This window comes from Balaenoptera borealis, assembly GCF_965194805.1.
Source record: "Balaenoptera borealis genome assembly, chromosome: 16".
NCBI classification, from domain to species: Eukaryota; Metazoa; Chordata; class Mammalia; order Artiodactyla; family Balaenopteridae; genus Balaenoptera; species Balaenoptera borealis.
In genome coordinates, this window is record NC_138872.1 from 1,424,534 (window position 1) to 1,451,451 (window position 26,918).

Sequence of the window (26,918 nt, forward strand, 5' to 3'; positions counted from 1 at the left end):
TGGGGGACCCCCACCCAGATCCAATTAAGCAGCCCATTCCGTCCACACCCCTGGACTCCGGGGACTTCACAGACCCTCCCAGAGTGGGAGGCAGAGGTGCCTGACGCGCCCTGTGCCATGAGGCCCCAGAACGGGGGAGCCACCTTCTGATATCAGACACGAGCCAGATCCCTTCTCTTCTGCTTCTTCCAAGAACCGCAGTCGCTATCCTCCGGCCCTCAGGAGATGAAGCAGACAGGGTCACGGCCCAGCCGGGTCACGGCTCTGTCACATTTGGACATTTAGGGAAAGAGTAACCCTGTGCCGGGTCTCACCTGCGTGCATACACGTGTTCACACACATGCATGCTGACCGCAGCGCCGGCCACCCTGACCGAATCCCAGCGCTCCATGACGGTGGCAGGAAGTGGGACACTGGCTGAGGACCCAGCCCCCCACCCCCACCAACCTGGGCGCTGGGCCCTGAAGGGAGGAGACTCTTGGGTCACAACTGCGGAGGGGTCATTTCGAGGGGTGGGGGGTCGCCCACCGGGGGAACCCAGCCAAGTGAGTGCTCACCCCGGGCAGCCCACGGAGAAACAAACTCACAAAAGCCCACTTGGAGGATTTGCAAAACTGCCGAACTTTGCAGATTTGTAGAAATAAAACACGCGGGGCAGGAACATATGCTTTAAATATTAAAATATATTTACATACCCACAGTTTTAACTGAGGACACCAACAATAAACGTTCCACGCCAGTCCCGACGCCCTCCGGGTAGAATTCACAAGTGCTTAGCACACCATCAGGTAAAAAACAAATTCTATAAATAAGTGTTTCCTTATGCAAGTTGCTGCCGTCCTGCTGCAGGGCTGTGCGACCCCAAGGAAAGGAGGTGACAGCAGGTTTAGAACACACGCAGGAGAGGGGTCCACGCGGATGTGCCCCGGGGACGGCAGCCCACTGGCCTCCTCTGCATCAGGAGAAACACAGGAAGTCAGGGCCAGGCCGCGCGCAGGATGGGGTGGACCCGCGCAGAAGCACCGCCAGCGCCAGCTCACCCGCGGGGGCGGGTGCTTTGTCCCTTCTGTGGAGCAGCTCCAACAGCGCCAGCATCACCGGCCTTAACGTCTCCAGAGAGAAGAGAGTAAACCGCCGGGCGGCCACCGCTCCAAACATCCGCCGTTCAAAGGAGAGATGAAGGGATGCCGGAAGTGTCTCCCCGAAGTCCACAGGTGGTTTCGCGCTTTTCGTAACTACTGACGGAGTTACGTAGGAATCGCGCAGGTTGCTTTAGAAGCACCGCTGTTCGTGTTTCCGAGGGATCCTGAGGCCCCAGGGGATGCTATTTGGCTAAGTCCGTGGGAGAGGGCCAGAGTGTGAGCGGACCAGAGGGAGGCAGCCCTGCATCCGGCCGGGAAATGGGCCACTCCTTCCGAGCCAAGAGCTGGTCACCCCACTCCCTCTGGCGAGGTCTGGGGGGCTGGGGCAGGGGTGTCCATTCGGACGTCTTGCATTCTTTCTCCTCGGTGCCTTTGAGGCTCAGTCCCCCCAGACCCAGTGGCAGATTTTTGCAGGGTCCTCAGTGCTGGGTATCAATTGGGGAGGGGTCACCCCTTCCGGGGAGAAATTAGTGTTCCTGGGACGTGCCGTGGCAGGCCCGTGCCCCTGGGCAGGCAGGTGGGCTGTCAGATGTCGCTCTGGATCTGGAGGGCTGAGGGGGCTTCCTGAAGGTCCGTGGGGTTGTCGGAGGCTGAGGACTGGCTGGGCAGAGAAGCCTCCAGGCCGTCTGAAGACCCCGACAGGGGCTTGTACAGGAAGCAGGCAGTGGTGAAGAAGACGAAGGCCAGGACCTGGGGAGAAGGGAGCCGCTGGACCTCTCCTGAGCCCCCCGCCCAGAGGCCCTGGGCGAGCCCCTGGGAATCACGCACAGCCTGGAAGATGACAGTGTGGGCACGCGTGCTGGCCTCTGTACACGGGTGCATGCGTTCAGCGTGTGAACCCTGGGTTTCCTGGAGCACCGCCCAGGCCGATGGGCCTGAAGCCACAGGAACGAGAGGCTGTTTCCACTCTGTGGCCCCGTGAGCGAGTGGGACAGCACTTAAGGGGGTGCACCCGGCTGCCCCCACCCCCGCTAACATTAGCACTGGCTCTGGGAGCCGATCCTACCCCTGTGCCGAGGCCGCGGGGGGACTATCTGGGCAGACAGCCGTCCCGGGGTCCAGCCTGGTGCTCTGGCCGAGGGACCCTACAACACAGGGAGAAAGAAAAGCAAGGGCCGGCTCTCTGCGCGGGGCACGTCTATTTGAACTGACCCGTTTGTCCAGAGCCGCGCAAATCCCTTCTCACACTTGGCTATTTTTAAGCTCATCTTCGGGGAGATAAACGCAAGGGTCGCTGAGAATCCTCTGTCTCTGAGGCCCCTCCCGAAAAGGCTCTGCCAGTGGGACATTCCTCCTGGAGGACTGGAGTCCACCCTCCACCCAAAGAAGAAATCCGAGACATTCTTATATACCAGCCCTAGGATTTCATTTTATTTGGGAAGTTGTGTGCCTTTTTCTCCAATGGGGGGAAACTCAAAATATAAATACTATGCTTCTCCCCACGTAGCATACGCCAAGAGATACAGCAGGAAGTTTCCATTAACAGCTTGAAAGCAGAGGGTCAGGCTAAGAAGCAGGACGTAACTCAAGACCCACTAAGGATGGAGAAGGAGAAGCGCTGCTTGTGGACCCAGCCAGGCGACCCGGCCCAGAGCAAGCAGGCCTGCCCGGGCTCTTGCAGGGGGAGCAGTTTTGATTTCTCCAAAGCCTTAGCTGACCAGAGCCCAGGGGCAAACCACCAAGCCGGGACGGTGAGGGCCCTGGAGGGCAGGGGGCCTGGAGAGTGAGCCCCTGTGACCTGGGCCTGCTGTCCCACTGTTCCCGCCACTGGCATCACATCATCACGGTCCCCAACAACAACAGCTCGAAATGGGGAAGGATCCCACTTCTGGAAACCGGGCTGTAGGATGACGCCCAGTGGGGGGTTTAAGCTGTTGGAAGATCCCAGTGGCACGCCCGGACGCCCGAGCTAGTTGGAAAAGACCCTTGGTCCTTTGGAGTAGACTCTGGGACTCCCTCCCCCCGCCAGCGCACCTGGGGGCGAGGCCACCCTGCTCACCTTGTACGCCAGCCCTGCGATAAGCAGGTACTGGCTCATGGCCGAGTTCTGGTACACGAAGCAGGAGCCCTGCTGGCCGCACTGGTTCTGCCAGAGCAGGCATGCCTTGTCGATCACCCAGCCGAAGGCGATGGGGCCCGGGATGCCCCCTGTGGAGAGAGGCACACTCAGTACCCGGACACCCCTGGGGGGCCGTCCAGAGACCCAGAGCAGGCGGGCTCTAAGGAACGTGACTTCGGCCACTGGTGTTCACAGCGGGTGCAAAGGGGACTTAATGTTCCTTTCTCTGGGGGCTCGCCTCCATGCCGGGAGAGTCCCCACGGTCTTCGACTCTGGTGGAGCCTGCGTGTTAATGAAGAAATGGGGGCCTCTGGGCAAAAACATGGCCATGGGTCCCTCTAGCGGACTGTTAGGGAATGGAGCCCTTCCCCGAGGTGGGCACAGCCTCGTGCTGGGAGGCACAGCAGCCTGGCGCGTGCCCTTGTGCGGTGAACGCACACCACAGCTTTGCATGGCTTCCTCACACAGCACAGTACCTAGAGTTCTAACCACGATCCACTGGATCCCTAGTGCGAAGGATCGCTGCCGGTCACAGACACACCTGCAATGGAAAACCGGCCCATCAACGCCCGGGAAGCGTGGCCAAGTCACACCCCACGCCAGCGGCCGAGTCCTGGCCGAGCCCCGGGCCGCATCCCCAGGTGGCAAGCACCTCACAGAGGCAGTTAGCTCTCTCCTGCCACAGCTTTCCGGGGGCCCGGCACGTACCCCGCAGGGGTCTGCAGAGCTCCGCCTTGGCTGCAAAGGGAAAGGTTCTGGGCCAGAGTGAACCCAGGCCGGGGCTTACCGTAAAGTTGCCGTTAGTGCAGGAATGCTGCTGAGGAAGGTAAAGATAATTACAACGAATATGAAAACCAGAAGGAGGGGCTTTCTCTGACAAGTTGAAGTGCATTTCCCTGCGGTAGCATGGCCAAAACCAGAGGAAAAATTCTGAGGGACACAGCTACAGTCTCGGTACACCTGGGGAGCGCAACAAGAGCGCTGATTACAGGAGGAAGGGCCGGGGGCCCCCCAGCGTCCGGGCGCCACCGACCGCCTGGGCGGCAGCCCCCCACACTCACCTTCTGGCCACCGGGGCCAGGCGAGGCCGCCTCCGGGCACCCCGCGTGGCAGGGCGAGTAGTACGTGAGGCCGTCGGGGCCACACACGGGGCTGTAGTGCTCCGGCTGGCAGCCGCAGGCGGCGTTGCAGGCAGCTGTCAGCCCCAGGTGGCCTTCGGGCAGGAGGCTGCAGGGGGGAGAGAGCGACGGTGGGGTGCAGGCCAGCGTGGGGTCTGGTCCCTGAGGGCCCACGTCTGCAGGTCTCCAAACTCGCTGGGTTTGCTGCACCGAGGACCGGGGCTTCCCGCGTCGCCTTGGCTCCTAGCATCGCTGGATGTGCTCAGAGCGAAGCAAAGCAACCCTGCGCAGCGCACTGCCTGCCTGGCTTGGTTTCGGGTCGGCAGTGCGTCCACAGGGCTCGAAACGCAAACACCGCTTGAGTGCCAGGTACGAGGCGCCCCGCGGCACCGGTCCCTGCTCTGCAGCGCAGGCGGGCGGACGTTCCACACATCGTTTGTCCGCGCCCGCACAGACACACACTCTCCCGCTCTGCGCTCAAGCGGAGCACGCTGTGCACGCCGTTGTGCTCCCTCCTTTTCCCGCTCGACACTACCTTGGAGGCGCCCAAGGACTAGACTCCTCCCCCCTCCACGGTACTAAGCCCTCCGCTCGGCACCAACTCTTGGCTAGTTTGGCTGTTTCCGACCCGGCTGTCCCGACAGTGGTACGATGGCATCCTTGCCCTCGGCGCTCACACTGTCATCTCTGCGGGGAATTCCCGGCCAGCAGTCGCTAGCCTGCGTCTACTTCAGTTATTCCCAAATCACCCCCAGCGGGCTGTTCCCCTCACGTCCCCAACGCAGTGACGCACGGGAGCCGAGGCTGGGCCACTTGCCAAGACAACACGCAGAGAGGAGATGGGGCCGGGACTGTCCCGTTTTACAGACAGGACTGGGGCTCAGGTGCCGCGTGTGAGTGACTGGCCATTGGTCCCCGCTGAGGACACCATCCTTACTGTTATGACCATCTCCGATGACCTCACCCCAAGCGCCCGACCCCCTCCTCCTCCCCAGGGACCACTGGTGCCCCCAACAGGTGTGCAGAGGTCTCCCCTCGCCCAGGTGCCACCTGGCCCTTACCTCCCGTTGTAGCTGGCGGTCACGCCCGCCATGGGCACGTTGGGGCAGGGCATGAAGAAGACGAAGAAGGCCAGCAGGCTGACCAGTGTGCAGAGCAGGCAGAACTTGATGACGTCTGAGCCTCGGAGCTTGCACTTGTTCACAAAGAAGCCGCCCAGGAACGTGCCTCCGCCACCTGCCAGCACCACCAGGTACCCTGTGGAGAGAGAGGGGCTCGGTGCCGTCCCCGGAGCCACGGGGGTGGGGCCAGCAACCCCCTGGGCCTCGTCTCCGCTTTAGAGATGGGAGACAGAGGCCCACAGCCATCGGCCCCAATCTGCGTGGCAGCACCGGGCTCTGCACTCAATGTGAGGACCCTGACCGGTGCTCACAGGGGGCCTCGGAGCCTGGGGACGCCACCCGGCCGGCTGCTCAGAGGCCCAGGGGTGCAGGGGCAGAGCAGGAGAGGGAAGAGGAGAGGCCCCTGGGCCCTGCCCCTCCCACTGGGGAGACCCAAGGACAATCGCGCGCCCCTGGCCCACACGGCCTCTGCGGAGTCCGACCACAAGGGGGTGTTTGGAGAAGCTGGTGGCCGCCGTTCGGTAGGAAGTTGGGCTTCATCGGCACGTGGCTTCCAGGCCCGCCCTGGGATGGGGTGCCGATGGGAGGGGGGCTCTCCAAGGGTGGAGGAGACCTCAAAGACCCTGGGTGCGGTGAGCCCGTCTCCCCAGATGGAGACCGGCTCTGGGGGCAGAGGAGGGGACCCAGAGGACACGGCTGTCCCAGGAGGGGTGTCGGCCGCTGTGGGGCAGGGAAGCAGCTGGCGGGGGTGGGGCTCTGGCAGGTGGGGTCACAGCCAAGAGGCCGGCAAGGAGGGGAGCCTGGGGCACTAGTCACTGGGGACCCCCAGTCTGACACCGTCCTCCCTCGGGGGAGGCGCCCGGCCAGGATCGACCCACGCACACCTCCTGCCCGGCAGGTTCTCGGTGAGGCTGTGGCTGTCCCCCCAGCCCAGCGCTACCCGTGGACAGGGCCAGAAGGAGGTGTCTGAGGAGGACCTTCACTCTGGCCACAGACGCCTCCGGTCGGGCAGGCCCAGGGCTCCAGCCTCAGGGAGACCCCAGGACACCCACCGCCTGGCTCACGGGGACTGCCAGGCCCGAGGGAGCGCGGTGGGATCTGCCACCCAAACCCTCTCCGCCACAAGCCAGGGACAACGCAAAGGCCCAGGCTCTGGGTGGCAAGGGGGGCGGCAGGGAGAACGGGTCAGCAGGCTGTGTTCAGCACTTCCCAAACTGCCCTCAGGAAGGACCATCCTGCCCAGCGCGGCGGCAGCCTGTGTAAGTGTGATTAGAGCTGTTGTGTAAAAGCCCAGACACCTGCTCCAGGGTCCCTGCCTGGGGGGACCACATGCCCAGGACGTGCGCCCCGTGTGGGGAGCACTTGCTGCCTGGGGTTTTCTAGAAGAGACTCTCAAAGGCCCCTCAGTCTCTGAGAACCAGTGAAAAAATGGAGGACCCCCACCACCACAAGATTCAGGGAGCGTTCTCACCAAACAAGGTGGCAGCTTCTGAGGCACTGAGGCTGAACTGGGACTCGAGGAACTTGGGGCCAAACGTGGACATGCCAGCGATGAGCGTGGCCTCTGTGGCCCCGGCCAGGCAGAGCAGGATGAACGTGGGGTTCTTCAGGAGGAACCAGATGGAACTGGATGGGGGAGGGGAATGGAGACCAGAGAGAAGAGACAGAGGGTCAGAGTGGGCCAGAGCCCTGGCCCTTCCCAACCGAGCACAAAAAGCCTGGTTCTGAGAGGGGGGTGGAGTGGGGTGTGGGAGGGCCGGGGCACCCCAATTTACTCCAGAGAAACCGAGAGTGGGTGTGGGGCTGGGCTGGGGCAGGGGAAGAGCTGGCGCCAGGATCCGGAGCCTGTGGCTTGTTGTGAAAGCCGCTGTCACAGAGGTCGGCTGCAGTGGGGAAAGAGACCCTGAGTGACCGTGACACTGTTGAATCTGCCCCAGGGGCAGCCGGGGGGACCAGCAGAGGGGCCTGAGCCAGGAGCGGGAGGCTGGGGGGGAGGCGGCTGTCACCAAGTCCAGGACTGGGTGGCCCCCAGGAGAGGGGAACGGGGCCTGAGGGGTGGGACCACTTCTCAATCGCCAGCTGGTGAAAAGGAGGGACAGAAATCCCTGAGGGTTTGGACCGAGAGGCCCCTCCAAGGAGACCCTGCGTGGGCTTGGCTGGCTCTCCGACTTCTCTTGGTGTGCACCTGGGGGGCAGTGGCCGGTGTAGTGATGCCAGGGGCCTGAGAAATGGCCCTTGGACCTGGCCTGAGAGTTCCCCCTCGAACCCAGTGCACACGGCTCTACACCCCGCCTGCCTTTCCCGGGCCTGGCCCCTCTCAGCCACTGGATGGCAGGTCCAGGACTCGTGAGTGATGTGGGCTGGGGACAGTTTCCCCTGGAGCCCTGGGTCCATCTCGGGCACCCAAGAGCAGGCAAAGACTGGTGACAAACGACTGTGGTCCGACCCCTATCACAGCGGCTCCGACAACGGCTGCCTTTGCTCACATTCTCTGTGTCTGCAGCTAAGGCCTCCCACCCAGAGAACCGGCTCCCACCGACCCTACGGGTCATCTTCCACCAGGAGGGAGACGCCCACCCGGCCCAGCCGTCAATGCCGACGCCTCCCTGCGCGTGTCAAAGAAGCACAGACACCTTGACGCTCCAGTGTTCTTCGCTTTGAGAACACAGGCCAACAATAAATTGGATTTTGCCAAGTAGGAGCATGCAGGGTGGCTCCAGTTAGCCTTTGCGCCCTGGGAGGGAACTGATGCTAATGGAGTCGCCCCCCACCCCCCGCCCCTGCGGCTTCTCAGGGTAACCGCAGAGCGGCCTCCTTCCCCATCCTGCTTCAGACAGGGACTCAATTCCTTCGAAACTGACTTTCAAACTCAAGGACTGAAAAGGTTTCTTTCTGGTCAACAGCCCAAGTCCCACATCCATGAAGGAAACAAGATGCGGAGGAAATGCCATCCTGGTGGGGCTCTCCGGGACCAGAGTGTGTGTGTGTGTGTGTGTGTGTGTGTGTGTGTGTGTGTGTGTGTGTGTGTGTGTGTGTGTGTGTGTGCGCGCGTGCATGTGTGTGAGCGTGCGTGTGCGCGTGCGTCTGCGTGCGTGTGTGTGTGTGTGTGTTGGGGGGGAGCCCAGGGTGTGGCCAGTCCCTTCCTGGTCCTGCCCAGATGTGCCAGGCTTTGGAGATGCTCGCCTGGGCTCAGGGGCAGGTGACTCTCCCCAGAAGTATGTGAACTTCCTTATTTCTTAATCTCAGCCTGCAGGTTTCTTGGCTGAAACTCCCATGTTGAATTTGCTCAGAGAGCTAGTCATGACCTTGACAGAGGGCCCATGTTCCGGTATTTATTTTACTATCAGCAACCGGTTTGGGGAACCGAGCCTGGGCATAAACCTCCTTATCTCGGGCTTTGTCCCCGGGTCCACTGGGGACCAAGCTGTTGACGCCCTCGGTGCCAGTGCGGCTCAGAGGGCGCAGGTGGCCCTGCCCCGGCTGGATGGGGCGAGCCCGCCCTTGCCTGGATGATCCCGCCTCCCCGGCCAGCGTGGCCCTGGGCCCGCTCTGCCGGCCTTGGTGGCAGCCTCCTGGGTGGGCGGCTCTTCTGGGGGGTCTAAGCAGGCAACAGGTAGCCGGGGGGGGGGTTCCCTGACCCCACGTCACCCTCCCCGTGTTGAAGACAGACGGCGGGGGCTCATTCCCGCCACTAACAGCCTCCACCTGCCACGTGGACATTCGTGGGCTCAGGAAGCTGCGGGGCAGGCGGGCGCTCAGTGAGGCCGAGGACTCGGGTGGGTGACCATCCGAGGGCCGCCTCCCCCTGCCCAGGAGAGCCCCCCGTGGAATGCCTTGATGAGGGGCGCTGGCCGGCCAGGAGCCCCAGCCCCACGCTGTCCCTCTGAGGCCCCGGCAGCCCAGGCTCTGTTTGTCCCAACAGTGTGTGAAGACAGCAAAGTAAGACCAGGTCAAGTACAAGATAAACAAGCAGTCGCTGCCCGAGAGGAGTGGCGGCCGCAGGGCAGAGGACGGGGAGCTGGATGGTCCCCTCCTTGGAGCCCTGTGGGCACGTGCAGGTGACTCCCCATGAAATGGTCAGAGAACGGGGTGGAGGGGTGACTCCTGGGGAATGATCTTGTGGGAGGCGGTCAGTTGCTTCCCTGGGGACCGTGGACAAGCTCGCTGTGGGGCAACTCGCCGAGCGTCAGGGATTCACTCCGTGACCATGAGGCGTCAGGCACAGCCCCCAGAGCCTGCCGTGTGGGAGCGCAGACGGGTCCCTGCGTGCATGTCCCTGGGTCCCCACAGGCCCGGGAATTGGGGGGTGGGCACCATGAGGCTGAGGCCCCGGCCCTTCCGTCGGAACCGGCCCTTGGTGCCTCCAAGACAGCAGGCTCTGTCCGCTGCTCCTTCATCTCTTAGCCCAAGTTTTGGAGCTAAGCCCCGAAGATTGTTGGGTCAGAAGGAGGTTTAGGGGCTGTGGGCTCCCCATGTGGCCCTGGAGGGGTCACAGGACTCTCCTAGCTTAGGGTCAAGACCCAGCATGTGTAGGACCCTAAAGGGTCTTCAGGACACACAGACACAGACGAGAGGCCCCCCAAGGTCCTTACAGAGGCAGGTCTCTGATGGTTTTCCCGAAGTCAGGGTTGCTGGTCACCCTGTGGCTGCTGTCCTTTAACTGGTGTGTTTCAGATGCTCTCATGACCACGTAGCGCTGGGAGCCTGGAAGGATGTGAACATCTGTGAGGGGCAGAGACCAAAGGCCCCTATGCCCCTGCTCCTGGGTGTGGGACCAGCCGGTGGATGAGGGCGCCCAGACAGACATCTCGTACGGATGCACCATGGTGACGGGTGGCAGGGATGGGGAGGTGGGAGAGAGCCCACGGGCCCAATCTGGGACCAGAGGGAGACGGAAGGTATTGAAAGGAGTGCCCATCCCCCGTTGAAACAAGCCTCTTCCGTGGTCCCCCAGCGGGCAGAGGCCGCAGGGGTGGAGGCAGCACACAGGCCGGGCCGCCCTGCCGGATGGCAGCACCCACCCAGAGGATGACGATCCGGCCCCACCGCTCCTGGCGAGGAGGAGCAGGGCATGGGGTATCCTTCTGCAGGAAGCACCCACCTGGCAGCTGCCGCGGGTAGCCGAGGATGGGCACGGCGATGAGGAAGGCGGCAGCTCCAGTGCCCAGGAAGCCCACCCACCAGGCGCCGACCCACAGCGGGCTCTCGGTGGTCAGCTCCGTCCTGCGGGAAGAGACACGTGGGGTCAGCGTTGTGCTCACAGCGTCTAGGGCACACACGCTGGGCGATCTCCTGCTTGCTGGTCAGTGAGAGGCGGAGACCAAAGGCTCTGCTTGAGGCCCCCGCCCTGATGCCTCACCACCCCCGGTCTGGGACCAGCAGTGGACGGAGGGCATCGGGATGGACAGGAGGTGGGCATGCACCAGGGGACCCTGCCCAGGTCCACCCCTTCCTCTGGGGCCTGCGAGCCTGCCTCCCGACGAGGCCACAGGGGCTGGGGGCCCAGGAGGGGCAGGGCAGAGGGTGGGTGGCTGGTGCCCTGGCCTCGTGAAGCTCAGGGGGCTTGCCTGCGACCCCCATCTGCACACAAGTGCACCTTTAAATTCAAAGGTACATGGGAAAGAACCCTGGGCTGGGCAGCCAGGTGGACAGGAGACAAGGGGCTGGCAGAGGCCAGCCGGCTGCCCCCGAGTTGTATTCTGGGGAATAAACTGGTGACTGAGCCAGTGCTGTGCTTTCCTGAGTTCTGTGAGCCATTCTAGCAAATTACTAGAAGGAGGGGTCCTGGGACCCTCCGATTTGCAGCCAAGTTGGACAGAAGCGTGGGTAACCGGGAGCCACCACCGCGGCTGGCGTCTGAAGCGTGGGTGCTCTCGCTCACCTGTGGGGTCTGAACTGACTCCGGGAAGTCAGTGTCAGATTGAGGTGAACTGGGGACACCCAGCTGGTGTCCGGAGAGCACTGGAGAATTGTTTGGTGTAGACCACCCCCCACAAAAAAAGAACCTCCCAGTGGCGGCAGGAAATCCCCTCTTGGTTCCGCAAAGGGCATTGGAGCAATTGCGGCCTGGTCCCTTCCAGCTTCGGGAGGCCGTCCATCCATGCTGTCCCCTCCCTCAGGCCACACTCTCCAAGCTGCCCAGACTCCCAGGTCCACCAGAGCAAGGTCGGCCTGGACCTCCCCCACCTGGGCCACCATCCTCCTGCACCAAGAGTGGGCGTCTTCTCTGTGGGCCCAGGTCACTCACCGGTGGCCTATTTCGGTGTAAATATTCAGCAGGGCACCTCCGACCAGGTAGCCGGCTGCGGGGCCGAGGATGGCCGCGGTGTAGAAGATGGCTGGAAGGGAAGCAGAGGCGTCAGGGACCTGCTGCACCCTCTGTGCCACCCCTCCGGCCCACCTAAGACAAGCCCCCTTGCATTTCTGCACCTCCACCCCTACCCCCAGGCATGAACTCCTTTAAACTGGGGGTTTCGTTGCACAGTCTCCACTGTGTCTGGTATCGGCTGGTGTCAACCTTTCAAGGTGTTTTTAAAATATTTCCCTCAAAGCCCCTATAGACACCATTTGGACTCTTTCCCCCTCGAAAAAGCAAAGATCCTAAGACTCATTTTGCAGAATGACGGCGGCACCCATGCAGCGCTGCAGGCTCACCCGGGTCCCAAATGCCCCCCGTCCCCGGAATGGCAACCGCTACGTGACTCGGATGAGCAGAGCCCAAGGTGGACGTAATGAAGCAGAGCAGCGAGCAAATCTGGCTGGGCCGGGGCGTCGGCCGCGGGCTCTCCACTGACCCCGACCCCTTCCCTGGGAGAGCTGACCTCGCGGGAGGGACTCGGAGAGGCGGCTGGCCTGAGGCTGGGAACACGGAAATCTCACCCCAGATGAACGAGAGGGTCTCGGGGGCAGCTCGAGGCTCGGGCCCAGTCCCCGGGGGCGGCGTGGCAGCACACAGCTCTGCAGCCCAGCCACCATCCGAGCCCGGCTCGCGGGATCTGAGTTCCCCGACCAGGGATCAAACCTGGGCCCCCTGCAGCGGAAGCGCAGAGTCCTAACCACGGGACCACGAGGGTCCGCGCGCTCCAGACCCTGTGGGACGTGCCAGGGATCGGGCTGAGGCCGGCGAGCACCACCTCCATCACCTGTGGTGTCAGGTGAGACGCAGGCCTGTGCCGACCTGCCACCTCACCTAGGAGCACCTGGGGCCATTTGGAGCCACGTGTGGCCAACAGGGACATGCATGTAGGGGGCTTGGACGGGGCAGGGCTCTGAGCAGACGGCCGGCTGGCGTCACCACCATCACACCCGCCCCACTCACCGATGTAGACAGGCGAGTAGCTGGACTTGACATTCTCGTCCAGGTAGGTGACGCCCAGCGTGTAGAGCGGGGTGGCGCCCATGCCGTGCAGGAACTGGCCCAGCATGAAGACCAGCTGGTAGCTGGACAGGCCAGAGGTGCGGCCCCCGCAGGTCACGCTGCGGTTGGCCCGGCATGTTCCGACGGCCTCGTCCACCTGCGCCTCGTAGGGGCCGGTGGTGAAGTGGGGCAGTGAGAAGACCAGCGAGCCGGCGCCCATGACCAGCACGCCCCAGCCCAGCCAGCGAGGCTTGTGGCCGTGGCCTCCGAAGTAGCTAACGAAGGTGAGGCAGAGGCAGGCGGCCACGTCGTAGGAGCTGGCGATGAGGCCGCTCTGGTAGCTGTGCAGGTCGTAGCGCCGCTCGATGGATGTGATGACAGTGTTGATGAAGCCGTTCACCGTCATGCCCTGCAGGAAGGAGGCCGCGCACAGGAACAGCAGGAAGCCCCGGGGCGTGTTGAAGGCCTGCAGGCACGTGGGCGCGAAGGCCCGCCAGCCGCAGGCCTGGTCTGGCCGCCCCGTGGCCACGTAGCGCACCTCCCGGGCCGCCCGGGGCCCGCGCTTCTCGGGCAGCGGCTGGCACAGCGGCTGGCTCAGGGGCGAGCCCAGGGACGCCCGCCTGCTGGGGGGCGTGCAGTCACACTCGCTGTTGGTGGCCAACGGGGGGCCGGGGAAGACCAGCTGCGGCATCGAGACGAAGTGCTTGTCCCCCATCGAGTGCTGCGGCATCTCCGAGGGCGTGACAGCGACGGCAGTGGGAGTGGGTGCGGAATTCCAGCGGCGGTCCAATCTGCGGGAAGAATCCATCTCCAGGAGAACCCTCCCCCCGCCTGTCCCCGGGGGCACCGACGGCTCTGCCTGTTCGCTACCCAGCCTGGTGAGGGCAGCCTTTCTGACCAGCCCCCTCCCCGAATCCAGACCCGCACCCTCAGGGCAGCCCCCGGCCTGAATGAGGCCACAGAGCTGAGAGTGGAGCTGAGACACAGCAGGACTGAGTCAGACGCCATGTGAGCCCCTGGACCATCCCGACCCGCACCTGCCCCACGGCCTTGGCTCGCCGGCCTGAGCTGTGCGCTCCGCCAGGGGCAGCTGACCGCTCCCGCCCTCAACTCCAAGCCCAGCCTCCATTCTTCCCTGAGCTCACACCCGGCTGGCCTTGTGCTCTTTAGCATGAAAGGGAAATCCAACTTCGTCCAGCGTGTGGAGAGTGTGGGAAATGAGGAAGGGGGTACAGGCAGGCCCACCCGGGTCCCCGGGATGGCACCGGGCGGGAGGGTCGGCTGGTGCTGGGCCTCGCCCGTGGCTGGTCTCTCGAGATGCTGAAACCGCTGCAGGTCGCAGCCCCGCAGACAGGTTCAAGGGCCACTGTGCCAGCACTCCACCTTTCTGCAAACTCCCAGCCTGGCCTGTTCCCGTTGCCCTCTCTGGGCCCTCACTTTGACTCCCAGCCCACGGACCAAACGGAGCTCAGTCGGGCCTGAGAAATGGCTGCATCTCGAGGTTCCCGGGGCTCCCACACACCCCCAACACCCCCAAGCTTTGAGAAAAGGCGGGACCTATTGCCAGGTAAACAGATCCTTCTGGACCCCCCAGGCGGCGACAACCACTCTGCATCTTAAGAGGAAAAATGCTGATTTTCCCAACAGAAGTAAACCGGCCAGCACAGGTACAGTCGCTGTGATAGGAAACACCTGATCTTGGTTGTACCCACAGCCCCTGGGCCCCTGTGCGAGGGTCTTCTGCCGAACTCAACACACTTCCATCGGGTTACCTCTCGCTATGGGCTGAACCGTGTCCCCAAAAGAAGATACGCTGGAACCCTAAGCTCTAGTTCCCTGAAATGTGAGTGATTTGGAGGGGGGGGCCTCTAAGGAGGTGACAGGTAAAATGAGATCACGGCGGCGGGGGGACCTGGTCCACTACGACTACTGTCCTTTAAAGGAAGGACTCTGGACCCAGACAGGCACACAGGGAGAACCCGCTGTCGGCCACTCAGGGCCCCGAGGCGGCCTCAGACCCCCCGCTGCGCACGGTGTCAGTGATGTCGGGAGAGGCCGCTGCCCAGAGGGCTGACGCTTCCCCCAGACGTGTCTCAGATTAGACTTGGTGGACCGAGTCCTTCAGGCAGCTAGTCACAGAGCCCCACTCTGCTGGGCCCCGAGCTGGGGACGCGGAGGGGCAGGATGGTGGTTCCCCACCCCCGGCCCGAAAAGATACATCCTCCCGACCCTGAGCATGACCTTATTTGGAAAAAGTGTCTTTGCAGATGTGATCGGTGATTTGAGATGAGGTCCTCCTGGCTTGGGGAGGCCCCAAATCCAGCGACAGTGTCCTTATTAGAGAAGCCACGCGATGGCGGAAGCAGAAACTGCAGTGATGAGACCACAAGCCAAGGACGCCTGGGGGAAGCTGGAAGGGGCGGGAAGGACCCTCCCCCGGAGCCTCCAGAGGAAGGGCAGCCCTGCCCCCACCCTGCCTTCAGACTCTTGGCCTCCAGAACTGGGCGGGGAATAGAGTTCTGTTCTTTTAAGCCCCCGGTTTGTGGTTCTTCATTACAGGACACTCACGCAGCCCCCGAGGAGGCCCGGTTTTCAGGAGACCGCAGGCCTGGAGGGAGGTGGAGTCTCACAGACACTCAGAACAGGACGTGAGCCCAGCGGTGAGCGCAGAGGGCGGTACCACCGAGTCTCCTGGGCGGCGGGGCGGGGCAGGAACATCGGGAGTGCCTCTGGGGGAGATGCGCCTGGCATGGGCCCTGCTGGCAGAGAGCAAAGAGGACTTTCCAGCCATCCTGGCCACAGACAGAGCCTTCAGCCCTTGCGACGGCAGGTTTTTGGCTTCTGAGGGCTGGTTTTCGTTTGTTTGCTTGTTTTGTTTTGTCTTGTTTTTTGTTTTTCGGCCGCGCCACGCGGCATGCGGGATCTTAGTTCCCGACCAAGGATCGAATCTGTGCCCCCTGCAAGGGAGCTCAGAGTCCTAACCACTGGACCGCCAGGTTAGGCCTGTTTTTAAACAAAAGATTGGCTTTATCTTGTGTTAACCTTGCAAACTGGGAAGCAGTCCAGGGTGAGGGGAGTGGGCCGTGGTGGGACCACACCCGGGTCTGGGAGGCAGTTTTGCGTTGGGGGGTCTGGGAGCACCGCCTCTCCCGGTCCCCTCGCACCCAGTGCGTTGAGGCTGGGGCGCCAGGTCTTTCTGCCAGACCTCTGCCTGCTCCTCAGCCGCGCCGTCTTAGCTAATTGTAGCCTCACCCCCGCCTCCTCTCCGGCCTTCCCTGGGGCCAGGCCGTGGGCGCAAATGCCGTAAGACACTGCAGCATCCCACTTCCCGGCGGAGTCTGAGCTCCACGCACAGCCCATCTTACAGGAAAGGGAAGTGGGCCCAGAGGAGTCAGCAGTTTCCCCAAGGCCACACAGCCATCCAGGGCCGGTTAGGACGAGACCACGTGGCCCGGCTTCAGAGCCCACGAGCGCGTTGGCTGTCCTCGCCAACGTCTTATTCAAAGAACCACGACCAACTGTGCGGCATTGACACACGGGGCCAGCTCTTTGCTCTGGAAACTGGCACTGCCAGGTGATCAGCAGCCAGATCTCGAGGCCGAGTGTGGGCAGGAGTCACTCCCCAGGGCCCGCGACCACGTCCAGGGCTGTACCTACAGAGCCACCGCCTCCTCCGTGCACCCTGGCACGCCAGGCTCGCTCACGCGGGCTAGGAGGGTGCTCACGCAGGCTAGGAGGGTGCCCACGGAAGGAGCAAAGTTCCCGCCGCGTGAAGGATCGCCAAGCCTCCTGGAGGGACAGAAAGCCACGCACCTGCTCCCAGAGCAGGTACTGTAGGCACTTGGGCCGCCGTGGAACAGCGTAGACGGTGACAAGCGTGAGCCCCGAGACGGCACAGCGCTGCTTCCCACCAGCCCCGCGGCTCAGACGGGCTCCCGAAACAGAAACGCGGAAAAAGCTCGGCCTTGCCCAGAGGCGGCTGCGTGTTTGTGCTGTGGGGGTGCATTCCTCCACAATGTGCACACACACACACACCCATCTGTGCACACACCTTCCACACGGAAACACATGAACGCACGCACATAACCAGCAGGGCCCTGGACCCCTTCCCAGCTGGGATGGACCCGAAGGGAAGGCGTCCAAGCGGGCCGAGGGGCAGCGGCTGCTCTGAGAGGTTGGTCCGGCGGCCTGTGGGGGTGGACGGTCAGCACTGGGCTGGGGAATTATTATTGGTGGGTGGGCCTTCCTAGGAGGGACCTGCAGAACCGCCTCCCCCCAGCTCTGAGCTTGTTCAACCGTCCCGCCGATCCCCCGCAAAGAGGAATGCAGGGGCCGGAACGGGAAGGATCGGGCCCCCAGCAGGGCTCAGGAGGCGGCCAGATCGCGGAGCTATCGCGACTAGGAACGGTCATGAAGAAACAGAGTCCTTTCTATTTGAAAATAAAGCCCTTAACAAGACTCCAATGCCAGTGGTGTGTGGCCCAGACAGCTCCACGTCAGCGTAAAGTTTCCCTGAGCTAAGAGCTCTGATCTCTGACATAAACACGTAAAGTCAACCTGCAATCATGCACATCGCTTGCTTGTTGAGTCACAGACTGAAAATCCCATTTTAGACATCAGCCAGGCGACCGGTGGTGGTCACCACCCGCACGGGATGGGAAGTAAACGGCGCCACTCGGGTGGGCAGCCCCGGGGTCTCCTCCCCGGGTCCGTCAAGAGCGGCTGTGGTGGCCAGGACACAGCAGGCTGAGTGCAGACCGCGCGCCCCCGCCCCCCTTCGAGGCAGCGCGATGACGGCGTCTATCCAATCTCTGACTAAGCCCAGACTCTGCTCCCCCTGCTGTGTTCCCGTCGGAAGGCGTTCACCCTTATCAGCAGCGTCTTGATCAGAAAGGAGGCCGGGCCCTCCCATGACGCAGGCGCTAAGGTGTGAGGTGCGGGGGCGGAGAGGGCAGACAGAAACACCTGCGACGTGGAGCCAGCGTGTCTGGAATGTCCCCTCCGTCGGCAGGCAGCGCCGGATCCTGGGTCCGGGGCTGTGTGACACCTGGAATCTCACAGCCACGAGGACGGTCCCACGTTCTCGGGTCTTCAGGGGGAGATTCCTGAGTTCGTACCCAGATCTCACGCGGCTGTGTCCGGGCGACACATGCTGGGCGTGCACGGTGTCAGGAGACAGCTCCAGAAATGGACACAGACGGTCATGTTGACGCCTGCCCCGGACTTAAAGGACACTTTGCTGTATGTGCAGCTCGAGGGCTGAATCTCACGGCAAAGGTCTGCTGCATAAACAGGCCTGCAGGAGCCGCCAGCTCCAGCACGAGGGCGTCTCAGCCAGCGTGGTTGAGCCCAGGACGCAGACTCAGCTGTGGGCTGTGTGGGCACGGCCAGCTGCTCCGTCTCGGTCTCCCGCTCATCAGCGCCCTCACGACAGCGCTGCTGTGGCCTGGGGGTGCGACCCAGGCCACTCAGGGTGATTTCTTTCCTGGACATGCTTGTGAGATGGCCAGAGTTGACCCCCCGCGGGGCTCAGCCAGGAGACGGTGACTTCACGGCTGGTGACTCCCTGCAGGTGGCCAACCCCCATTAAGGCCAGGCTGGTGGCCCCGAGGCCGTTGCCTTTTGTTTCTCTGTCTCAGGTCCCTGTGGTCAAGCTGGTGGGAGGGTGACAGGGGCTGCAGAGTCCAGTGGCAGCACCACTTAGAGGCCAGCTGGCTCCCCCAAGGAGTGGACACCACAGCTGGGCTTGGGGAGGAAGTCAGGCCTCCCCACCGATTCCTCTTCTGGGCACTGTGAGTGTGTGCACGTGGCCTACGGTTTCTCTCCGCTTGGAAACTGTTTTAGCAAAAAAGTGTATCTGCTTCCCACCTGCTGCTGAGGCCTGATCCAAGGTGTGGCGCCTCTTCCGGGACCTGAATTCTCAGGCTTGGCTGATGGTTGAGCGGGGCCCTGGTGACTGCAGCCAAGCTGGGTGGAGACTGCACCACAGGAAGGACGGGCCAGCTCCCACCAGCATCCCAGGTCCAGTGCACAGGTATCCTCACCTGAGAGACCCCGACGCCACCTAAATGCCAGCCTCTCCTCCCTCCCCTCCGCGGAGCCCGTGCCTCAGCGTCTGGAGCCCGGTCCATGATCTCAGAGCCAAGAACAGAATGATTGTAGATTCTACCTGTCAGTTTGGTGGGTCCCAGGGTGCCCAGACATTGGGTAAACATTCCAGGTGCAGCTGTGAGGGCATTTCTGGAATCAATTAGCATTTTTTTAAAAAATTAATTTTATTTATTTTTGTCTGCGTTGCATCTTCGTTGCTGCGCGCGGGATTTTCTCTAGTTGTGAGCGGGGGCTACTCTTGGTTACGGTGCGCAGGCTTCTCATTGCCGTGGCTTCTCTCGTTGCGGAGCACGGGCTCTAGGCGCACAGGCTTCAGTAGTTGTGGCACGTGGGCTCAGTAGTTGTGGCACGTGGGTTCAGTAGTTGTGGTGCACGTGGGTTCAGTAGTTGTGGTGCACGGGCTTAGTTGCTCCGCGGCATGTGGGATCTTCCCGGACCAGGGCTCGAACCCGTGTCCCCTGCATTGGCAGGCGGATTCTCAACCACTGCGCCACCGGGGAAGCCCTCAATTAGCATTTGAATCGGTATATGTAGAGCCCGTGGGCCTCATCCAATCAGTTGAAGGACTGAATAGAACGGAAAGGCTGATCCTTCCCTGAATTGCCCTGCAGGGCTGCCTTTGAACTGGGACACGGCTTTTCCCTGCCTTCACTCACACGGAAACATCATGGCTCTTTCTGGGTCTTGAGGCTGCCGACTTTCAGACGCCAAACACGACTTCACCTCTGCTGGGTCTGCAGCTTGCCGACCACGTATCTTACCAAGTCACGTGGGCTGAGTGCCTATAATTAGTCTCTTTTTATAGCGACCTGTCTGCTATTGGCTGGGTTTCTCCGGAGACCCCTGACTCATGCAGCAGGTAGTCCTGTGCCGACACCTGCTTGTGCGAGGCCTGTGCTGGGCGGCGGGTTTGGGGACCGCGGGACACCGTCCTGTCCACAGGAGCTCACAGCCACCACACCCAAGGCTGTCCCGAGCCAGCAGCAAACTGTCCCAGCGGCAAATCCAAACAGCACAAGCTGCCGAGAGCCGGTGGCAGCAAGACACACACAGCTTGGAGCCGACAACGGCCCAGGAGCCGGTCTGCAGGGCAGGGCACCTGACGGGGCGCTGCCACCATCACGTCGACACGCGTCCCACGGGCCTGGCTCAGCGGAGCCCCCTCCTGCGCACGGCACACCCGTGAAATCCCCCACCACGGGCGCACCCACGTTAGGGATGTAACTTTCACCCCCGAGCCGGGCCCCTCCCCCCGGCCCTGTGCTGGACCGCTGCCCTAGGACAAAGTCTCCGGGGTGCTCCGGCCACGTGACCCCCAAACTGGGGCAGCAGGGGGCTGGCGGCCCTGGAGCACCCGCTCAACCCTCAGGCAGGCCCTCCCTGCTGTTCTGCTGCCTTCACTCTCATGGAAAGACGTCTGAGGCCGGGAACAGCTCTGATGAAGCCTTTGACAGCTCTCCTGGCCTTGGAGAATCCCCTCCTTGTACAGGGAAGAGGCTGTCCTCCTCGGCTACGCAGGGGGCGCGCAGCTCTCCCCAGGGAGCCCCCTCTCAAGGGGGAATCTTGTCCCACCCTCCCGGCCTGTCCCTGGCCAGGCGGCAGCAGGCCAGATGCAGATGGAGGGGACCGTGGGAGTATGCCCCACTGCCAGAGGCCTTCCTTCCCTGTCCCCTGGGGCGAGTCAGAGCCTGCGGGACTAGGCAGGCTGATCGGCAGGGAGAATAATGTGTACCCGGGGGCCTCAGGCCAGCAGCTCTGCACCTGGGGCTTCAGCTGGGCGAGTGAGGGTGTGTACGTGTGTGCACACATGTGAGCGTACTTTTGTGTGTGTGCACGGCGATCTTAGCAGGAAACCACAGGTTTCTTCTGACTCCCAAGCTGGCCTGGCCCATCAGCTGAGCCCAGAGGTGTCTGTGCCGAGGAACTCCAGGCCCCCTCCCCCACTTTGCCTCCCCCTCCTCCTCGCAGCCTCACGAGCTCCCCCCGACAGCTGTACTGTAGGAGGTCAGTGGCGCCCACTTGGGTGGCTCGCCGTAGCTCCATCTGTGAGAACTGAGATCCTGGTGTCAGTCAAGGACTGAGATGGTTTTCATATTCACATGCTTGGCTCTGCCTGCTTCTTTCCTCGGGTCTGATGCAGCCATTTACTTCTCTCCTAGTTGAAGGCTGTCCACAAAGCGTAGCGGGTGGGAAGGGCGCAGGACTACCCAGAGTAACATGTTAAGCCTCAGGTGGCGGCCCCTGGGCCCCTGGGCCTCCTCGGCCTGGGTTCTCGCGGGACAGTCTGGCTACAGCTGGAGCAAATGCCCCAGGGGGGCCTGAGGCTGAGGGTGAGCCAGGTGGGGCCCGTCCCCACGCCAGGGGTGCTCCCGGGCTCTGTCCTGGCCACGCTGGGAGCTTGGCAGCCAGGGAAGAGCCACAGGTTTCATTTCTCCTCTGCCTCACGCTCCAGCCAGCAGATGCCTCGACCTGATCGCCCCGAGGCCGCCAGCCACAGTCACACGGCCCCCTCGGCCGTGCTCCTGCCTCCCCGCCTCCCATCCCTGCACCTTCAGTACCCCACGACCCCTGGGACCCTGCAGGCAGCTGTCTCCCTCGCCTCCCAAACTCAACCTGCTCTCTCGTCCTCCGAGTGGGTGAGTGGAGGGGGTCTTCAATTCCTGAAGATGAGACTCAAAGCTATTTATGGAGCAAGCACCGGATGGCAGGACCTGGGCGGCCACTGCAGGGCTGGCGCACCCTAATTTGCATACCTGATGGCCACACACAGTTGAGTGGGCAGGAAGCTGGCTGCTTTGCATGGAGGCCACAATGCAGGACTGTCTGAGGGAGACCAGGAAAGACCCGTCCCTCAGGGAGTGTCCTGCTGTCTCAGCGTGGGTGTCCCTACTTCCACCCTGCCTCCACGGCCCGAGCCCGGCGTGTGGGAGCGTGGGGTGAGCAGACCTGCAGAGGCCCTCACGGGTTTGGGGGTGCCGGGGAAGGTTCCGTCCACATGAGGGGCCTGCCCTGGCGCAGGCTGGACTCTGCCACTCCCAGGTGGCCTCTTAGGCCCTTGGGTCCAAGTACCAGGCCCACGGCATCTGCCGAGAGGCAGGGCCCCGAGCAAGCTGGGGTGGGAAGGGGGCGTTGCCCTCAGCCCAGCGATCCTGAGCCTTCTGTGTTTTGGGTGGAGGGGCAATGCCTCCGGTACTCCCAAGGCTTGCTGGATAAAAAAGCCACAGAGGAAAGGCGGCCCCCGTGGTGAGGGTGCTTGTGTGGTGCCCGGCAGCGTGGGCGGAGAGGGCCTGCTGCAAACCCCCAGCCTGGGAGCCCGCGACTCTGAACCCAGATAAGCGGACCCAGCCGGCCTGGTGCTTGGACCTCAGTGGCCGCACCGGCCGCACCGTGAGTGAGCAGCTCTCGTAAGGGACACGTGGTTTGTGAATGCACCTCCCCACCCCTGGAAATGTGGTCCAAGAGGCTAATTCTGGGTAATGCTGCGGGAAGGGGGCTGCGCCGTGGCCAAGGGCAACAGGGATGTCTGAGGGCAGCGGGCTGAAGGCTGAGCCGGGGCAGCGGCAGGAAGAGTCCCCATAAGCAGCCGCAGGAGACACAGCCCGGGCCCCGCGGGCGGCACTCAGGCTGGTCCCCGTCCCCCGCGGCAGGGCCTGGCTAGCCCTGAGGCCTGAGCTGGGGCCCCCCCTCCCGCTGCTGGGGCAGGATCCCGGCAGGCCTGTCCGATTACCTGCCGTGGTGAAGACGGGGGTCCTGCCCTGATGTGGACGCCCATGCCCACCACGACCACACCGAGGCCACACAGCAGCTGAATGTCCAGGAACAAAAGCGGCCAAGAGTCCTGAGGATTATTGCATATGTCCCCCCATAAGCGGGCAGTGGGCTCTTTGCCACGCCCGAGGATGGGAGGCTCGGGAGGGAATATCGGCGTGGTCTCTGTCCACTCCCCAGTTGGAGGAGACAACGGAGGAAGCGGGAGTGTGGCCAGGGTGAGTCCTCCGGGTCCCCTGCCGGGCCCTCTGCACTGGCACAGCTCCATCCAGACCGAGAGTACCAGGCTCTGTCCCACTACCTGCTGGCTCTCCAAGTCGAGGTGCTCGGAATCGGGCACTCAAACAGGACCAGATGCCAGCCCCAAGACCTCATTCACGCGGCCCTCATCCTCGTTCACACGGCCCTCATCCTCGTTCACACGGCCCTCATCCTGACCTCCAGGCTCCCAGCCACCTCACCACGGCTGCGGGGAAGGGCGTGGTTGGGATCTGCCCAGCACCTGCTGCAGGGACTACACCCAAGGAACCAGGATTAGGTCATAGCCACCCGGGAGGGAAGCAGCCCTGCGAAGAATTTCCAGGCAATATCTGCCAGCCCTGCCCAGCAGGACGGGTCCTGATTCAGGGCAGTCAGGGGTGCGGGGGTCCAACCAAGAGGCCTCTCCCTTCCCTCCCTCCAGCAGCACGTGGGAAAGCTGGGCTGTGGAGGCCCAGAGGCATCCTCCCTGCATCCCACAGGCCTGGACTATCCTGGCCAAATGCTCTTGTCCCCTTAGGTGCCGTTCATCTTTTGGTGGGCAGCAAAAGACACCCTGCTCTGTGTCAGGACCGGCCCTCCTGGGCTTCCTTCTCCCCCAGGAACAGAGCTGTAAAACGTCTGGAATCACACAAATGTGATTCAAACCTCTCCACCACGTTCTGCCTGTGTGACTTTGGACAAGTGCCTCAGTTTACTCATCTGTGGAATGGGAGCGATAGTAGCTCCCTCGTGGGTGGTGGTAAGGATTCAATGAGCTGATGCTCAAAGCACGCAGCACAGGGCCTGCACATTCTAAGTGACCAACAAAGACGCCTGAGGTCATTGTGATTACTGCCGGTGTTAGATTCACCCTCCAACCCGGCTAAAACCAAGTGCTTTCTCTCCTCTGAAGTCCATCTGCCCCAGGCTGCACAGAGAAAACCTCACAGCACCACCATGCTCACGGTTCACCGCCCCACCAGCTCCCTGGAGCCAGTTTCTGATTAGACAGAGGAAACCCAAGTTCCCCAAAGCACCGCGAAAAGCGGCCACTAGGAAGCTGGTTCCTTCACTGTGGAAAACTACTGCAGCTCCTAGCGGCTCCAGACAGAAACAGGCCCCATCACCAAGTCTGACCTTGGCAGCAGGAGCCTCCAGGCACCCACATGGGGGATGGGGCCTGGACCCCACTGCCTGATGGGCTTCTCCCCACCGGATTCCACACCACCCAGGCTTGCTCCTCCGGTTTGGAAATCTCAGCACCTGCCTAGGTTTTCCCGTCCGGAGCCAAGCGTGCCCACTGGGTGCGGAGGGTGGGCCCCTCGTTTCCATCCTCCCTCAGCCTCGGCCTGCACCCAGGGGCGCCCGGTCTTCCAGTGCCGGCTCTGCGCCGGACGCGGGGACCTCGCGTAGCGGGGCGGGGACAGGGGCGTGGCCCGTATCGCCCAGGCTGGGACCAGTCCCTCGCGCCCACCCAGTAGCTCGGCCCGCGGGGCCGGCTCCGCCCGCGCTCCCCTCCCCGAGGTGTCTGGAGCGCGGCTGGCGCGAACAAAGCCCTGCCGCCCGCGAGAAACTTCTGTTCAAGACGATTTCCTCCTTGACTCAGCGGCAGCGGCACCCGCCGCAGGTGGGGGCCCCGCCGCAAGCCTGCAGCTCCGGGAGGCTCATCTGTCCCTGGTGCGACTCTCGTGGCCTGCGCCCGCGTGCGCGCCCGGCCACCTGCCCCGGCCACTAGCCCTGGCCGCTCCCTCCATCCCCGCCTAACCCCAACCACCATCCATCCCCTCCCCCTCGGCCCGCCTCCTCGGAAGCTCCCCGCCTGGGGAGCCGGCAGCTAGAGGGGGCGCATTGTGCAGCCGATTCCCTGGAGGCAGGCGGGCTGTGGGGTGCGGGTCCGCGCTCGGTCCCGCCCTCCCGGCCGCGGAGGGGCTTGGGGCGCACTGCCGGCGCCCCGAGTCCCGCCCCGCGCGGCCTCCCCGATCCCCTGGTCCCCACCCAACGTCTGAGGGCACCTGCCGCGCTCCTGACATCAGCAGGTCTGGGCCCGGCGCACCTGGGCGGCGCGCCCACGAAGGTGCCCTGACCCTCCGCGGCCCACGCTGCCGCAAGCACTCACCGTCCAGAGGGCCCAGCCGCCGCGCTGCGAACCAAGCTCTGGCTGCCGCTCAGCGCCCACTCCGGCTTCATTCATCCCCTCCCGGGCCCGCCCCGCCGAGGGGAGGAGGCTGCCCGGCCTCACCTACTCCGGCCAATGGCTGTGCCGAGCGGGCTGGGGCCGCCCCCACCCCCCCACCGCGCCCCCGGGCCCGCCCACCGAGAGGTGACAGAGGCCTGAGTGCGCGGCTGGGGAGGGAGCTGGCGAGGGGCGGGGCCCGGCCCGGGGCTGGAGCAGGGAGGAGGGGGCGCGAGACCGGACGGGGCGAAGGGAGGAGGGGCGGGGGCTGGGACGCCCCTCCATCCCCCAGGACGCCGCCGCACGGGCGCCGGCGCGCGCCTTCGCTGAGTAATCCCTCCCAACCCCAAGAGACCCCGATCTCCGAGCTACAGGCTGGGAAACCGAGAGCCGAGCGGTGAAGTGTGCTCCCCAGGCCGCGCGACTACTCAGTTTCGAAATGACTCGGAATTGAAGCAGGGCGTGTAGGGCCGAGACCTTGGGAGAGGACGTGGGAGGGAGAGAGTTTCCCGCACTACCCCTTCGGCAAGGCCACCTGTGGCCAGGTGGGGGCCGGGGCAGAGGCGCAGGAGTGGTCTGGACCCAGGTCCGGGCTGGGACGCCCACCTGGGAGCAGCCCCTCTGGTGGGCCCCGGCGCCCGTGGGGGTTGGGAATGCGGGTTTGGGGACGTGCCCTGGGCGCATGGTGAGGCCAGCACCTTTCCCTGGGGAATCCACTGTTTTCCGTCTGTTGCCTTTTCAGTAAAACGATCCTCTTTTGACGTCAGCGCTGATGTCAGGAGAGGGGGAGGCACCAGACACACTGCCCTCAACAGGGGGGCCTGTTTGAATCCTCCCAATATTCCTGCTGTGTGACCTTGAACACAGTGCTTAATTCCTCTGAGCCTCAGTTTCCTCATCTGTGAAAGAGGAGTGATGATGGAGCTTCCTTAAAGGGCTGTTGAAAACATTGAATGAAATAAAACAGGGCCAGAGGTTGGCCCATGTAAGGGCTCATAAGAGCTGCCAAGAAGTGAAATATTAATAGCTGACCACAATAACACTCCACAATTTTTCCTTTTTACTTTCCTTAAAATCAATTTATTTTAAAAAGCCTACAAAAGTCAACCGTGTGTGTGTGTGTGTTTGTGTATTTGAATCCTGAGATAAGTTGGGTAAGGGAGTAATGACCAGTGTGACCTTAGCCTGGTAAAGCCCATGGAACCACAAAGGAGATACAAGAGGCTGGCCTCTTCCTGTGCGGGGGTGGGGAGCCAGAGCCAGAGAAGGAGGTGCTGGGGCTTATGGGAGAATGTCCCGTTCACACAGTTATTTGTGAAATGCTCTTCCTTCGGTGCTGGGCTTTTGCCCACTCACATCTGGTCCTGGGAGTCCCTGGTGATGTCTGCAGGGCTCCCGGCCGCCTCCATGCCTCCACTCCTGGAAGCTGGGGCGAGGTCCAGTTACTCCTAGAAGACTGGTCCCCGCTCCTGGCACTACCCTTTAAGAGTAGAAAACCAGCAACTGTTGTTCCTGGTTGGAGAAGTTCCCTCCAAGGGGATGAAGAACTTCTGGGGAGTCGGCCGTTCTGCCTGGCAGAGGAGGCTGCTGGGAGTGGACGGGTGCCCGCTCCATGAAGATTTCCCATGAGGACAGGGAATTGAGCTGCCCTGCAGACCTGGGCTCAGTGTGGAAACTGCTGGGAGCAGCATTTCCCAGGAGAGCCGAATGGAGATGCCTTTTGTAGGTAGTGAGCTCCCCGTCACGGGAGGTGTGTGAGCAGAACTAGCCGATCTTCTGGTGGTGATGCTGTGAAAGCATTTCACATGTCAGAAGCAGGATCAGACTTG

At 62.9% G+C, this 26,918-nt stretch overlaps 1 protein-coding gene across 6 annotated transcripts; it reads right to left on the reverse strand.

The window, feature by feature from the left end:
• Nucleotides 1-663: 663 nt before the first annotated feature.
• Nucleotides 664-25,168, reverse strand: SLCO4A1 (solute carrier organic anion transporter family member 4A1). 6 transcript variants are annotated; one of them, XR_014235491.1, is made up of 14 exons: nt 25,033-25,167; nt 12,759-13,588; nt 11,688-11,778; nt 10,542-10,663; nt 10,033-10,144; nt 6,912-7,066; nt 5,381-5,576; nt 4,263-4,428; nt 3,989-4,161; nt 3,678-3,742; nt 3,142-3,290; nt 2,149-2,227; nt 1,041-1,832; nt 664-952 (listed from the first exon to the last, which is right to left on the reverse strand). XR_014235491.1 is itself a non-coding variant. In XM_082359442.1 (13 exons), exons 1-13 carry the CDS (start codon nt 25,101-25,103, stop codon nt 1,522-1,524), a joined length of 2,520 nt encoding a protein of 839 aa, XP_082215568.1. In that variant the 5' UTR covers nt 25,104-25,167; the 3' UTR covers nt 664-1,521. The 6 variants fall into 6 exon arrangements, 5 of the variants coding, with proteins under 5 accessions (XP_082215568.1, XP_082215569.1, XP_082215571.1 ...); XM_082359442.1 differs by having other exon boundaries at nt 664-1,832; XM_082359443.1 differs by lacking the exon at nt 25,033-25,167 and adding an exon at nt 24,054-24,657 and having other exon boundaries at nt 664-1,832.
• Nucleotides 25,169-26,918: the final 1,750 nt, after the last annotated feature.

What these genes read in the sequence shown, in the direction of transcription:
- SLCO4A1 (XM_082359442.1), bottom strand. Translation starts at nt 25,103, where the DNA reads ATGAAGCCGGAGTGGGCGCTGAGCGGCAGCCAGAGCTTGGTTCGCAGC. An exon ending in CTACCCGCGGCAGCTGCCAG is followed by an intron (nt 10,145 to 10,541) that starts GTGGGTGCTTCC and finishes ACATCCTTCCAG; the next exon opens with GCTCCCAGCGCTACGTGGTC. An exon ending in ACCGCCAGCTACAACGGGAG is followed by an intron (nt 4,429 to 5,380) that starts GTAAGGGCCAGG and finishes TCCCCCCTGCAG; the next exon opens with CCTCCTGCCCGAAGGCCACC.